At 32.5% G+C, this 17052-nt stretch overlaps 1 protein-coding gene across 1 annotated transcript in view; it reads left to right on the top strand.

The window, feature by feature from the left end:
• The window catches only part of LOC143228318 (synaptosomal-associated protein 25-like), a 40650-nt gene extending 24046 nt beyond the window's left edge, over positions 1–16604 (top strand). Inside the window, 3 exon segments of the mRNA XM_076459591.1 lie at positions 1658–1786; positions 9764–9908; positions 11777–16604. Coding sequence (XP_076315706.1) covers positions 1658–1786; positions 9764–9908; positions 11777–11842 — 340 coding nt within the window. The 3' untranslated portion in view covers positions 11843–16604.
• The last annotated feature ends 448 nt before the right edge of the window (positions 16605–17052 follow it).

The following is a 17052-nucleotide window of genomic DNA, read 5'->3' as shown; positions in this document are numbered from 1 at the left end:
CATAGCGTTGTGCTTAACAACAAACAAACAGAAATATTTGGAACAAGGAGAAAGTGACATCTTTTGGTATAATGGCTAAATAGACGCAGAAGGTTCTTTTGGGTTCCTTGTTATGTCAGATTTACCAGTTATAAGGTTTCGTTGATCAGTTGCTCATCCATTGTGACTTTTTTGTTGGTCAACCGAGAAACGTTTCCAATTCGTTAGCAATTCTACTTTTTTGTTTAGATTTATATGATGTTCTTATTGGTCAATTAGTTCTCTCGAGATGTCTGATTAGTTTGTTTTAACAAGCTCCTGATATGTTTCACTAACTGTTGTAAATTCGATTTACGTGCTTCGAATAAATCCACGTGTAGTGTGCAATCTATCGTCAATAAACCTATTACTATCAATTCCAAGAAACATAATGCGTACACTTTTTAATATAAAATTCATGCATAAGATACGATAACAGAAAATGTTATCCTAAAACCTTGAAAACATTTCTCGATTCTGTTCTTAGAACATATGGATTCGTACTAGTATTGCTCTCGTAGGAAGGGCTGAAATTTGCCCCCATTAAGAGAACTGGTCGATTTTCTTTCTGGACTCGAGGTATATTTGTATGTATACAAGGCCGATCAGTGGCCCATTGTGTAGCTTTGTGCTCAATTTCAAACAAAAATTAACAACACAAAAGTGCTGCTAAGCCTTCAAAACTGTAGCCCCATTTTTTTTAAGGTTTAGATAATTGACATATGTATATTAATATAACAAAATTGTCACGATTAAATCTATAAAACTGCTCCATTATTTTATTAAGTCTTCGGCTGATAAGCATATTGATATCACAGAAAATACTGATGTTAAATCTCTTTACTTTGAACTTAACATTTGACTATACTTTTATTATGGCTGTTAGAACTACAGCCATATACAGTATCTTATATTAACCTGTGTTTTAAAAAATGAATAATTTAGCTCATATGAAGAAAACATAACGATATTATTTTTATTAGAGCCAAAACGTAAAATTTATAATAATATATATTATAACATAAAAATAAAGGAATTTTTCTCAACTTCGGTGCCTACTAATAGAAAGGATTTCACTCTCTTTTTAGAGATAGTCGGCCATATTATGGAAAGTTGAAATATTTTTGTGTTGTAACTACTGTTTCCGAATAAAATTACGTATAGACCACTATTACTTGTTTGCTTAACATTTCATAACACAACTCAAGATTTCTTATTCTATTTTAAATGAACAAAATACAAGAAATCAGAGCGCTTTTGATTACCTTTAACCGACTAAATGCTTTTTTCCCATTTATGGATCGTACACCAAATTTTAGTCTTATAAGCCCTCAAGTCTCTCCGTCAAGCCATTGAACCACCGTGGAGGAGGGCTTTTAAAATTGAAATCTAAAGAATTCACTTCTTACTTTTGAATATACATAACACATAGTCATGTGCCTCTTAACAGGGAATGAGATAAAAAGTTTTATTTCTAACATACTTAGCTGATTTCTTTCTACACAAACGATTTTCAAAGACAAACTCATTTGCTACTTTTATAATTTTAGTTTTACCGTTTTTTGCACCCGTGAGCACTCAGAAATGTGCTTTTGATTTTGTTTTTCTTGATAACACAATCGGATATTGTGTTCTACAGATCCAAGGAATTCAAAGAAGACCCGAGCACGTGGAAAGGCAACGAGGATGGGAAAATAGTGGGAAACCAACCAGCAAGAGTTATGGACGACAGGAATGGAGCTGGGCCAATGGGAGGCTATATCGCAAAGTAAGTTTGGGAAATAAAATACGGTAGAAAGAGAGGTTTTTTTTCTAACTAGTTGTCATTTATTATCGCGAGTTCCTTTCCATGAGAAATAACTACCTTCTTTGTTGTTGGTATTCCTGATAAGATAGAAAAATAATTTTCTGTGGGAATTAGTTTATAGTAACAGAAACACTTCAGAAAACGGTTTTATGTGTTATGGGTTGAAGCTGTCACATACAGTACTGAATTTGTCTAATAATATTTGAATTGTTTATTTTCAAATTATTCTTATTATAACGTTATTCAAAAATACGGAGTGACTTATATATGCTTATGAGGTATATTTACAAATTATAGTAAGACTCTGTTTTACGGCTTGTTTGTTTTTACCGTGACATGTTCAAATACAATTCAGTTCGAAAGTTATTATTTTTCGTGCGTATACATTTGCGAGAATGTTGCCTTTAAATTAAAAGCACTGTAATCTTCATCAAGTTTATTATGGTGTCAGTTAAATTTGATAGGATGAATGATGCGATGACAAAATGATGAAAACTGAATTGTCATTTGACCTTAAAACAACTTCTTCCAATAAACAAAGTTTATTCATTTAGTTCTTTTCATTATGGCACTGTGTAAAAATCATTTAGTTCTTCTCTTTATGGCACTTTGTAAAAATCATTTAGTTCTTCTCTTTATGGCACTTTGTAAAAATCATTTAGTTCTTCTCTTTATGGCACTTTGTAAAAATCATTTAGTTCTTCTCTTTATGGCACTTTGTAAAAATCATTTAGTTCTTCTCTTTATGGCACTTTGTAAAAATCATTTAGTTCTTCTCTTTATGGCACTTTGTAAAAAAAACTTTTTTTAAGGTGATCTTGTTTACAGTAATCATTAGAAGTAACAGATATACGAATATTTGTTGTTTTTTAAAGCAATTGAAACAAAGGTTTTAAAACTCAAATAAAATTTGGAAAACTCAACTATTAGTTGGCTGGGCCCGGCAAGGCCAAGCGTGTTAAGGCGTGCGATTCGTAATCCGAGGGTCGCGAATTCGCATCCCCGTCGCGTCAAACATGCTCGCTCTTTTAGCTGTGGGGCGTTATAATGTGACGGTCAATCTCACTATTCGTTGGTAAAAGAGTAGCCCAAGAGTTGGCGGTGGGTGATGATGACTAGCTGCCTTCCCTCTAGTCTTACACTGCTAAATTAGGTACGGCTAGCACAGATAGCCCTTGAGTAGCTTTGTGCGAAATTCAAAAAACAAACAATTAGTTGGCTATATTCGTTTTCTTTTTATTTAACTTAAAAACAAATTTAAATTTTTTTTATTCAGGAATACTAATTTTGGTGGATAACTTATTGCTTATCTTAAGATACGTGTTTATAAAGATTTTTTAAGAGGTAAGGATATTCAATGGTTTATCCAAGTACGAATATCATAATTAGTATCATCCCCTAACGGTGCCCCGATGGAACTGCGGTAAGTCTACTGACTAACAGTGCTACAATCCGGGTTTCGATTCTGTCCGGTGGAGACAGCAGGTTAGCCCAACATTGGCTTACTTTAAAAAGGGGAAACAATGATTTAGTTAATTTTATATCGTTTATTCACAATTTGAGGTTTTCTTTAACACCCTTTTATGAACGAACACAATAGAATAGTAGCCAAGTATTTTAAAACCAACAATTCTAAATTAACGGATTTAAGACGATAATCCTTGATCAGAATACAGTAAAAAGTGTCTCATTATCTTCAGCTCTCGACTTCTTCCACTAAATGATCAACTCTGCATTTCAGCACGCTCTTTTGTTCGAAACGTTGTTTGCGTTGACGGGGTAAAAGAACACCTATATTTAAAACATATCTCTTAAGCACCAGCGCAGATGAGTAAGATAAAATCTTTAAAAGAAGTGAAGTTCGGTCATCATGGCCAGCATCACGTTTCTTACCCGTTTCGTTAGTTCAGATGCAGGAAACAGGCTGGTTGCATTAAAGATTAAAAAATAAAATTGCCTCTAGAGTTGTCAACTAATGAAAAACTAAAGCATCCACTAGAGCAGATGTAGTATCGATTCTTTGTCAGAATGAAAACTACGTGATGCACGTTAAGAACACTTCGTTTACATAGAGTGCGAGATCGATATGGACCCTACTTTAGAAGAGCTACTTTCAATCACGTAACCGAAACTTTCGTGTGCAATCTAGTAGTGGCTATGCATGATGTATACCTTTGTCTCTCTAATATACGTATAAAGGCTACAGTTTCTCTTAGGTTATTTTCGACTATAATTGTGCTCAGACATATTATTTTAAGTTTCAAATTCGCCATTTATGGAATTAAAACAACAAAATGGGCACAATAACTGCGATTATGGAAGGGAACAACAACCACTTTTTTTTATAGATTGAAAACAATTCCTGTATAAGAATAGTTATATTAATATTGAGTCATATCAACGAATGGGTTTTCATCTGTTTGTTCCATTTCCGAAACTTACGTGCACGTGAAAACCTGAATCGTATTTGCTCTATCTGTGACCTGCCTTTTTTTATAGTGGACTTTTTGATCATAGAGTAAATATCTTTCTGCACTTTTTGCTAGAATCGCTTACTGACTTATGTAGTAAACGTTACTGTAAACATCACGAACTTCAATGAATCCTGTGTTACAGTAACCATTTATTTAATTTACAGACTTGAACTTTCGTGGATATGTTTGATTTTGTTATCGAAATGTGTGTGAAAGTTAACTGTTGAAAAAAGACATTTGTAAACTGTACTTCAAATAATCATTTAATCTGGCATTGTATTTGTATGAATAGGTAGTGTGACAGAGGAACATACAAACAAACAGATTGATATATATACATAGATATATTTCACTTTCAGAGTTTGTTACAGAAAAACTTAACACAAATCATGAGTCGTGATTTCGTTAAACAGTTAGTGACGACAAATCTAACGTTTGGTACAAGGCAAGCATTTCTACTGTTTAAACTGCTTAAGGACAGGCAATGTGGATTACATATTCTTTGAAGATTTGTTCAAATATTGACTTAAACCTCCTAAAAACACAGAAAACATTATGATCATAATCAATCGTAAAATATATTTTACGCTTTACAATTTTACAAAAGTTTTGGGTTCAATGTAGATATCACAGATACCCATTTACCATGGTCTTCATAAGCATTCATTAAAATAATCATTACTTGTATCGTTTAATAGAAGCATATTAACTAGACACTGAATATAAAGATGCAGCGAACCTACAGTACTATTATAATAAAAACATTCGTTAACTGTCACCGTCCTGGACTTGTTTCAAACGAACAGAAAGAATAAAAACCTTGTTCATCTGTTATAACTGGATTTTTCATTTCACGTTTCAACATCTGTTTTAAAAAACAACGTAGAAGTAACTTACATATACTAATTATTTAAATGTTTCTTATTAAGTTACTACCAGTAACAACATGCTAAAGTTTTAGCTAGAAGAGTGATAGAAAGTGACGAATTTGATTTAATGAAGAGAAAAACATTTCCATTTACCTAATCATCCTAGAAGATTCATCAGACTTAATATTATCGAGAGAAAGAGAGATTTTTAATTTCGTTACTGATATTTGGGAAAAACTCTGCGTGAGTTACATACTGTATTTTAAGATATGATAAAAGAAAATTAAAAAATATATATCATTCCACACAAATGAAGCAGAACGAATAAGATTAGAGGCGTTTTTAAAACCACGTGATATCTAAGACTGGTAACAAGGGACGCATTACGTTTGACAGACTGATCAATCAGGAGAGTTTGTGCAAAACAAGAAAGGCGTGTTTTTCTCAAGACACCCCAATAAGGAAAAGGTGGAAGATATTGGACCTAAAATTATCCAAGGGTAGAACGGTTAGGAAGTTATATTGACGATAAATTATTCTACTGTAGTAAAGAGCACGATACGTAATGCGATCCCATTTGTCTGTAAGCGATATGCTGAAAATAACTAGTAATTTTCCCTTTTGGAGTATAAATAATAAGGCACAGAGATAAGCATGCTGTGCGTAAAAGGTTGATATTAAGATAAGACTAGTTGAACAAGTTTACACTACTGATATTTTTCCAAAAAATTTCAAATTTTCACTTCATTAGCTCATTTCCAATGTTACACTTAGTGTATGTGTTCAAACTAATATTTTAGCATTGTCTCCTCCTCATTAGCTCATTTTCAATGTTACATTTAGTGTATTTGTTCAAACTGATATTTTAGCATTGTCTCCTCCTCATTAGCTCATTTTCAATGTTACATTTAGTGTATTTGTTCAAACTAATATTTTAGCATTGTCTCCTCCTCATTAGCTCATTTCCAATGTTACATTTAGTGTATTTGTTCAAACTAATATTTTAGCATTGTCTCCTCCTCATTAGCTCATTTCCAATGTTACATTTAGTGTATTTGTTCAAACTAATATTTTAGCATTGTCTCCTCATCATTAGCTCATTTCAATGTTACATTTAGTGTATTTGTTCAAACTAATATTTTAGCATTGTCTCCTCCTCATTAGCTCATTTCCAATGTTACATTTAGTGTATTTGTTCAAACTAATATTTTAGCATTGTCTCCTCATCATTAGCTCATTTCCAATGTTACATTTAGTGTATTTGTTCAAACTAATATTTTAGCATTGTCTCCTCCTCATTAGCTCATTTCCAATGTTACATTTAGTGTATTTGTTCAAACTAATATTTTAGCATTGTTTCCTCATCATTAGCTCATTTCCAATGTTACATTTAGTGTATTTGTTCAAACTAATATTTTAGCATTGTCTCCTCATCATTAGCTCATTTCCAATGTTACATTTAGTGTATTTGTTCAAACTAATATTTTAGCATTGTCTCCTCCAATATAAATTACTACTTATATATACAACTCTTATATGGAAATTGAAACACCTTTCAGTGAATTAAAAACGCATGTGGAGATAGATATACAAAGCTAAACAACCAAGTGAAATATCTAAACGTATTTTGAAATAAACATAGCAACAAGTACCACAGCTGAACTTTTATAAATGTTGCGTTTATTTGTTGTTTTTTCCTAAATAATTGTTTTTCTCAGATATTTCGCGCATAACTACACAGGGGAACAACCTGCGTATGGCCGTCACTAATTTTAAACTGATATACTAGAGGCAAGGCAACTAGTCAACAGCATCCACCTCCAACTCTTGGGGTACTCATAAAATAATGGGATTTCTTAACGTTCAGTGTTATAACACATTCGCAGCATCAAACTACGCCGAGCCTTTTGGTGGCAGTAGTCAATAATCCATGAACCTTCGGATCCATAATCCAAGCACGCACTCTGTGACCAGTCGTTTTTCAACGCTGTCTTTTCTCTGGTCTTTCATTACCAAATTAGAGACAGTTAGGGCAGATAGGCCTCGCATAGTTTGGCGCGAAATTAAATAAACAAACCTTTCTCAACAGAGACGTTTATTCAACAATAGCAACCACGATCAAACAGAGTAAGTGAATATTGTCGAAAATACAGAATCAAAATAAACACCACTAGTAGTATTCACAAAGTTAACTAAACACAAAAAAAGTACAACCAGAGATCTATATGAATGGAGCACAGCTTCAGACTGCTACATCTGCAAAATTCCTAAGACTAGCATTCGACTCTAAGCTAATATGGCTAAACCACCTAAATAATATTAAACAAAAATTTAGCGGAGAACAAGCTATGCTAGAGTCTAACTGGTAAGGCCCCGGCATGGTCAGGTGGGTAAGGCACTTGACTCGTAATCTGAGGGTCGCGGGCTCGAATCCCCGTCACACCAAGTATGCTTGCCCTTTCAGCCGTGGGGGCGTTATAATGTGACGATCAATCCCACTAGTCGTTGGTAAAAGACTAGTCCAAGAGTTAGCGGTGGGTAGTGATGACTAGCTGCCTCCCTCTAGTCTTACACTGCTAAATTGGAGACGGCTAGCGCAGATAGCCCTCGTGTAGCTTTGCGCAAAATTCAAAACAAAACAAACAAAATTAACTGGTAAAATAGAGAAGTAACAACAGACAATATTTTAAAATATATAAAACATACATTAAACCCGTAATTGATAATGCAGCCCCTGCGTGGATAAACATAAGTAAAAAACTTTTACAAGCCAAACTACAAACAATACAAAATACACTCCTCACAACAGCGTATAAAAGTATCCAAAACTACCTCATCAGAATTATACATAAATACTCACACATAGCAACAATAGCAGATAGACTCTTACATAGTACACTAAATTATTTTGACAAAAACTAGAACATAAACGAACTAGTAAGCGAACTACACAGGCACTGCATACATTATGAGGATAGTCCTAAATACCTTTCCCCAGGTCTCCTACTTGTACAATGGTAAGTCTAAGGATTTACAATCCTAAAATAAGGGGTTCGATTTCCCTATATGGACTCAGCAGATAGCCCGATGTGGCTTTGCTATAATAAAACACCCACACACCCTTTCCCCAGTAAATATATATATTCAAAAAACAAAAAGGGCACCTATAAACTAGACTCCACATTAATTTAGGGACTAACTAATAAGCATTGAAAGGATTTTATGTAAGTATTTTATGGTTAATGCCTATGTAGTGGTAGTGCAATTTGTTATGGATATATTTGCACCAAGTGAATATGCAGATAGTACATGGTGGACATTGCCCTAATAAGAGCCTGAGTAAGTGCGGGTTACTCTGGCCCTCGTGTGAAATTTATAAATACACTTGACAGGTTGCTAATACCATTGCAAAGGAAGGAGGAAGAGGTTAACGAAACCTGACCCTTCCGGGTATACAAACACAAATAACGATTATTAAAATCAAGACTTGTAACACCAAAATCATAACCACGATCCAGCAGGAAACATCATAAACACAATAACTGAACACGAGACTATACAATCCATAACACAAAACAAAGAACCCGGAGAAGATTACAAACAATAATGTTATAAAAAGGTACTCGGAGAATGTTTGATCACTTAACAGTTCTATTTAATCTATATATTACTTCAGGATACGTTCCTGCCTCTTAAAAGCAAGCAAATGTACTTATGTTCTTGAAGGAAGGAAAACCAACGAATGACTTGGAAAGTTACAGAACGATAAATTTAACTAGTTGTCTTGGCAATGTTTTAAAAACGAATAATTAGCAATAGGATCTCAATTTTTCTAGAGATCTCATCAAAATTATCTGTAGTTCAAAATGGTTTCAGACAATTTCGGCAAACAACTGATCATTTAGTTAGGATTACTGAAACCATAAGCGATATCAAGAAAGCATTCGTCGTTGTATGGCATATTAGTCTAAGATTGAAATGAAAAGAAATGGTTACCAACAAGAGTTATTCGCTCGCTGTCCAACTTTAAGAGACGATAAAAAATGTTGAGAGCACCTACTCGAAATATTTTACTCCAGAGGCGGGTGTTCTTCATGTAAAAATAGTTAGCCCTATCCTGTCCATCGTGTATGTGAGCGACATGCCATTAAACGATATTAATTGTAGTTCAACTTCATGATATTTAAAAAGGGTATTTTGATGCATACATACGCACTGGTGAATATGTCTTACATTACTAACCAATCTAATCTGTCAGAATAAATCTTTTACGTAAATTTCAGTGTCACTAATCAAGATGGTAGGTTAAATAAAATTTATTTAAAGTATAGTGTAACTAAACAAACCGTCCGGATAAATAAAGTTTGCAGGAACTTCAGTGTAACCAACTGAGTTAGCAGGTTAAATACGGTTAACTAAAAGTTATCAGGTTAAATATGATTAGAAGTAATATATGGATCACCACAGAAGCGATGCTAGTTCTAACGTTTTGAAATGGTGGCCTGATTTATAAGCAAGGAAGAACATACATTATTAAGGACGAGATTTCCTGGAAATATTATGGAGCTTACATCTTATTTCGTTGTTGTTTTTAGGATTACTAACGATGCCCGTGAAGAAGAAATGGAAGAAAACATGCAGCAAGTAAGTACAATGGTTGGAAATTTACGTAACATGGCCATCGACATGGGAAGTGAAATTGAATCTCAGAACAGACAACTGGACAGGATTAACCAAAAAGTAAGTGAACAACTTTGTTTTAAACAAAGACTTTTGTGGTCGTTCCTTACAGAGTGCACTTTTCATCGGACGGTTCAACAAGAATTACAAACAAAAAATAAGTGAATAGTCTTATTTTAACTCAACATGAGTGTAGGTCAGTGGTTTTCGATCTTTCTGAATCCGTATAACTCTTCACAGCGTGCTTTATCATATAATAAAAGTTTACACAACTTCAAGCCCCTGTTTGTACCTGGTCTCATTGCAGCGACTTGTTATTATGTTGTGTCAGTGTGAAGCCATGAAACCCGTTATTCTAGTAAAGAAGTATGATATACTTGGATAACAAATTATATAATTTGTGTATTTACGTATTAGAATATATGAAACTTTTGTATTCCGCAGAACCCCTAGATGTTTTGGAACTCCAATTGAGAATGAGAATCGCTGGCGTATGCCAGAGTGGAGATGCGATTGAAACCCCTAAATTGTAACCATTTAGGTATAAAACATTTAGAAAAAAAAACTAGTCTCTAATACTTTAAAAATGCACCATTTTCTGTGAAAGTTTCAAATAAGTGTGAGGGGAGGCACGAGCCCCGAACGTTCTCGTATGGCTTTGACACTAATCTTCCTTTTTAAAGATATCTTCCTCTGCCAAAGACCCTTTCTTCCTTGCCTTTTAGTGAGTGAACTTCGTCAGACAGTTGGACGACATTAACCGATACGTAAAAAAGCAGTACATTTCTTTGTCAGTATTATGAATGTTTTTCGTTGTATGGAAGTTCTAAATGCATAGTTTCCGTGTTTTGGTACAGAAAAAAATAGTTTAATTTTCTTATACATTTAATCATTCTCAGAATCCTCTCACCATTGTGATTTATCTTTTACCTTTTGTCACCGTTTATTTCGCTACTTTTCTAAGGTTTCACTGCTGTGCAGAGCACATTCAAAGTTCCATTGGATTATTTTAACATTGTTTCATGAAATGTAATAAACTATATTACCTTTAATATAATTATATATATTTTAATATTTTGGTAGAACGCAGAATCATCTATAGAATAAACTTATTGAAAATCGTTTCTAACTTACTATTTAAACCAGTCGTATTTTTTCAGAAAAATTCATTGATAAAAATAAAACAAAGATTGAGTTTAATGTATTATTTTATATTAGCGAATATTTTAACATTTCTGTATAAACACCGAATAATTTTAAGTGTAATCTATTACAACTAGATTTGTGTTCATCTTTAAATTATATATTATTAACAACAGTGTTATTGCGATAATTTTTTCAACTTTTACGTGTAATATGATTTGAAAAAAAGCTTTTGGTTGTTGCTTCTTCTATACTAAAACCAGTCAAGTGTAAATTAGACACTTGTGTTGACGTCTCGCAAGTATTATGCCATCCACACCAATAGCTATTTGTCTAATTTTTTGTCTTTCTTTTTCTTTTATTTCTTCTTTTCTCTTCTTTCTTTTCTCAAAACGTTAAATAAACCAGATTTGATGTGTAACATTTCTTACATTTTATGTTTTATAAAACATGGTGACCTTGTTCCTCCTCTCCATATCGCACATGCACATGTACGATCCCTGCATGTTCATTACTGTTGACTGTCTGGTGATGATTGGTCGTCAGATCTGTTATTCAGAATTTCAACGTACATGAAGGGATCGCACATGCACATGTACGATCCCTGCATGTTCATTACTGTTGACTGTCTGGTGATGATTGGTCGTCAGATCTGTTATTCAGAATTTCAACGTACAATATTTTCCTTTTCTTCTTTCGTCTTCCTCCAAGGAGGCACATTCAGACGATATGTAAACAAGAAACTGATTAAATAATGATCATTCCTGTTTTGTATCATATTCCAGGCAACATCTAATGAGTCACGAATTACAGCAGCCAACCAGAGAGCCACCAAGCTTCTCAAGGATTAGTTCATATACTAATGGTGCACGACGTCAGGGCAACCGGACCTGCTACTTTCTTCGAACCTTGTAATCAAGAAAAAGAGAAATAGTCTGGTTGATCATACATCAGACTTTAAAATGTAGCTGTCTTTTCTTTCTTCGGTACTTACTTCACTGTATCTCAACGTCGGATGTTAAACTTCACTTGCTGTGTCCTGTATAGCTTTAAATGGTGAATCCTTCAATCCACATTTTTATGTATCACTCCCAATTTTCATGCATGTTTGCAATATTTTTTCCTGTTGAAACGTAGCAGTATTTCTGGATCTCTTGAAGTCATAATCCTATAGATGTGTTGTTTGTTAATCTTTATAGCGTACGTGTATTTATGGTTCTAACAGTTCTTAATTGATAAGGTGTGCCTAAATCTATTTTAACTGTCTAGATCAAACTATTGTTAGTTTGTAAGATACGAACTGATTCGTCTCTTTGCTTCAAAGAAATATGCGTTCTCCAAGATTTTAAGATATAAGTATACCATTAGTATATATAAGTTTCTTGCTTTGTGTTCGAAAGTTTTCGTACATATATCTTAAATCATTTGCGTTTAAGTAAGTGTTTTATGGATTGCAAAAAAACAATATTCCAATAAATCTTGTCAATATACAGTTTTAAAGAACAGTACCTTAATGCCAAGTTGTGTCAAAATCAAATTAGCATCATTGTACTACAGTTACCTGGTACATCACGTTTTTAAATGTGGAATATAAATCATCGGACAACTAAACCTAATTCTTTCTGTTGTTCCAGTTATATAGGTTTATCAACGTTTTCAGACTAGCAACATTAGAGAGAGATATTTATTTCATATAATCATATATCGAAATATCTACACACATTTGTTTTATGAAATGACTTCAAAAGAAACTATAGATAAAGTTATCCATTAATGCATAATTGCAATCATCTCTTACGATGTAGTGCGTGACATGGATGAATTAACTGGTTTTACAACTTATAGCTTTACATTTCTTATATCCAGCTGAAGTGTAACAGTCATTTTGGTTTTAAGAATATTTTATCATCTTCCTTTCAGTTTACATCATAATATTTAAAAATATATATTGTTTTTTTTAATTCCGCTATAGAAGGCTACAGATGTCCTTAAAACTAAATTGTTTTAACTTTCACAAGTACAGAGTTGTTATTTACTGAATGTTCATATACGAGCTTACGTCTCACCTAGATAAAGCTAAAAGAAACTAAATGCTGTTATTTTCAAATTTAAATTATTTCACAGAATAGGAGTTTCTTACTTGTTCAGTATGCTTTGATCATGTTCGTGACGTTATGAGTGTTCTCAACTTACTGAAAAAAGTACGTGTTTGATCATGCAAGATGGACTGTGTACACATATTTTGCTAAGAATATAAAAAGTGAGTTTGTAAATAGACCGTGTACAAATACATGGAATAGTGATCGATTTGATTGGTGCTACAGTCGTTCGTTTTACTAATGTTCGCCAGGAACCAAACAAATTACAACGATCTTTGTTCATTAAATTAAAATTGATATTAGTATCTATTTCTTGTTATTTTATGTGTGCTTGAATGCGTTGTGCTAGTTGTTTGTGGCCTGCTTTGAAATGTTGGCTCTTCTTGTGGTGTCGTACTGTGAAAACAAAATTTGCTTAACTCGAATGTATTTACGACACCATATTCATTTCTTGAGATATAAAGTTAATCGAAAATAGATTATGATTATTTTTTTTTAATTTTTGTTTACAAAAAATAATGTATAGCAAAAAACGTATTATCTGAATATCTGTTAATTTCATTAGCTTCTTATTGGCTAATTGTCGTTTTGGGAGAAATTAACATAATTGTGTTCGTTCACTTAGAAAGTCGTTGTGAATCGATTTTGTTTTTCAGTTACTGAGGTAGAATGGGAAGTGAAACGTAGTAGGCGTAAGAAACGCATATGATATTTATATAGCGAACAAAATGGTAAGTAAAAGGAAAATAGTTGAAAATATGTCACCCTGCATCACGTTAAAGAACACACGTGAAAACCATGAGTGAGCGAAAATCGCGAACAATATTCATCAAACGAGAACCAACACGAAAGGTCACCAATGACGTATCGGAAATTATACATTTTATATAGAGAAAAGAAAAATAACTTAAATATTGTTAGGGCATTCACGTGCGTTTTATCAGATCGTTTGAAATTGAGTATAGATTTAATCTTTATTATAAAGCTTGCAACCCTTTAGTGTTGTTGTTTTTTTCCTTCTACTCATTTACTTAATTCACTTGGTGACATGAATTCGTTTAAGTTTTCCAGCTGGAAATTTCACTTGATTTGAATATCCCTAACTTTAAATACCAGTCACTTGGAGTCAACTATACATAGTGTTATAGGAGTGCTGTATATACCTATATTTATTCACAGATTATATTACTTTTCTTGGTTTTATTTAAAGTGTGGTTTATGCAGTCATGATTCAACGACGTGGGTTAATTTAAAATAGTTTATTTTTTTGTGTTATTTATAGTGTATATATTACTAATATAAATAGGTATTAAATGTAAAAAAAAAAATGTTTTAGCTAGTACGGTGACGTCACTCGTCCAAATTCTATTATTAAGACCCAATAATATGTTTACTTGATCTAACTCTAGCGTCATTCGTTTTACAAATCGTGTTGTGGCTGAACATTTAAGACAAGTTAGTTTATAACAGGTGTGGTTACTAACGTGTGTGTGTTTAGGATTACATACTTCAGATGACTTTTAGCTTTGCATTTAATTTTTAAGGTGGTTTGTAAAATATGTACGGTGTAACGTATTACAGGATATTAATGCACTTTCAAAGTAATACACATTTATGGTGGTGACACACCTCTGCCACTAGTTGGATATTGTTATATATCTTGTCATATCAAAAGTTAAGTAACACAATCCCCTTGAATATCTTCGACTGTTTCTCATGTTATTCTAACTAGAAAGTAAACTGACCACTAAAGTGGCAGCACTAGTTGTTTTAAGAGAATTAGGTATAAGTTTTATCGACACTGACTTTTACAGTGTATTGTATAAACCTGACAACATATAAAATGTGTGATGTGATTTAATGACACCAGAAAAGCGAAGCGTGTGTTTGCCAGCATCACGTGCATTATGTTATAATGAGTTAACTCAAAGAGAGAAACACGATACATAGGTGTAGAGTATAGAGTAAACTCTTTAACGTCAGATTGACTAATCATGCTTATAAACGTGTCTACTATTTACTGGTTAACTGTAAAATGTACAATAACACCATTCGATGCCATGTTATTACTAAATCTACAATAACTTGCGTTGATTCCGAATATACTACATCTGATAAAACCATTTTAAATCAAATACGAAAAACATAAAATAATACGATATTAAGACTGGATAGACTGTAAGATGTAAAATATCTTTTAAAATTATTTTACTATTATGTATAAACAATACGATATTGACACTGAATAAACTATAAGATATAAAACATCTGTTAAAATTATTTTACTATTATGTTTAAAACAATGCATTTTTAACACCAGATGAAACATTAGATATAAAACGATATATACTAACTTCCTGTTCGTTATTGAATATCAAACTGTGTCTGATAACCGCAAATTGGTTTCAGTAGAAAAATGTGTGTATCTCTTCTGATTTTCTGTTGTATAAACCGTTACTTATAAGTAAAAAACATAGCATTAGTATAAGTACATTGTACAGCTAAAACGTTTTGCCGTAAAAGTTCTGTAAAAGTAATATATTTTTCAAATATACAAGTGATTATGTAAGCATTTTATTGTTTCCGTTAATGGGTGATACCAGGATTTATAACTTGATATAATGAGATGGGATGTTTTAAAGTTAACCCAGAAATATAACTGGTTAAAACGCAGTTAACTGAAACTGAGTGGTTTTGATTTCGTTTTTCAGTGGGGAAAAAAAAATGGTATTGTGGACGAAATATATCATTTAAAGTACAAGCAGTTACGTGCGTTGAAACCGTGGGAGACACGGAAATAAAATGGCGAACTAATCAATGAACTCACGATATTACAATAAATATGTCAGCAAAAGAACATATACTAATATTTCAAACTCGATTTATTTATTACCGTTGATAACGTAATTTAAAAGCTGCTCAGAAAAACTAAAATTGCGATGTCTCGTTTCAGAACAAATAAAGAACAAAATATTGAAATATATAAAACGTTATTGGTTCTTTAACTTAATTGCTGGACATCACGTATGATATTAAATTTAGCAACAATGAAACAGTTAAGATCAACCAGTAACTGACTGCTGTGACGTGCACGTGCTTATGAGCTTATTACAGTTGTGTTGCATTTTTTATACTACGTAAAACGTCTATTCGCGTCAATTTTGATTTTTTGAAAATAAAGTCAAGTCTCCTGCATGTTCGCATATATATACATATATATATATATCATAACTGTAAATATACATGGACCTTAAAGTTTATTGAATATCTCTGTCATTCTTAGATAATATATATATATGTATATACATATATATAGACTTCTGTGTTTATGGTCATTATGCCTCATATACTGTTGGAAACTTATGTAAAACATTAAACTGTAGGTTATAGAAAATGTGTAATTACGTTCATTCGATTGCTTGCTTTATTCGACATGAGTAGAACCATAGAAATTCGATTTTCTTGTTTTGTATATGTGTGACTATTAATAAAATGTATCAATGATGTTTAAAAACGTTTCTGTCTACAAATGTTCAAGTCTTTACTCAGGTCACTATCACTGTGCTACCGTAGAAACAGCCTGATATACACTTAAAAATATATTTGTTTTATTTATTTTCTATTCTATTTTTCTACGGATTTCAGAATGTTAAACTAATGTAGTTTAACAAAACTAATTTGGAAAGTTTAAATCTCTTACCCCGTAGAGTAAGAATCTGGCCAAATTTATCAGTCTTTGCTTTTCCGTTTCAACCAGATTATTACAAAAGAAAGTAAACTGTGTTAAGGTTTAATTCTACAAAATGAACCAAAATTAAATATAAACCCTCGAGAAAAAGGAGAGGTCAGCAAAATCAGATCAAATTAACTACTTTTTATGCTAATCAAGTTAAATAGATTCCAATATCCATTTTAATTTATATGTATTAAAGAAACAATGTTCATTTAAATGAGAATCTTAT

This window comes from Tachypleus tridentatus, chromosome 1 (assembly GCF_004210375.1).
Source record: "Tachypleus tridentatus isolate NWPU-2018 chromosome 1, ASM421037v1, whole genome shotgun sequence".
NCBI lineage: Eukaryota > Metazoa > Arthropoda > Merostomata > Xiphosura > Limulidae > Tachypleus > Tachypleus tridentatus.
The sequence above is the reverse complement of the archived record's forward strand: the minus strand, read 5'-3'. Positions and strand labels throughout refer to the sequence as shown.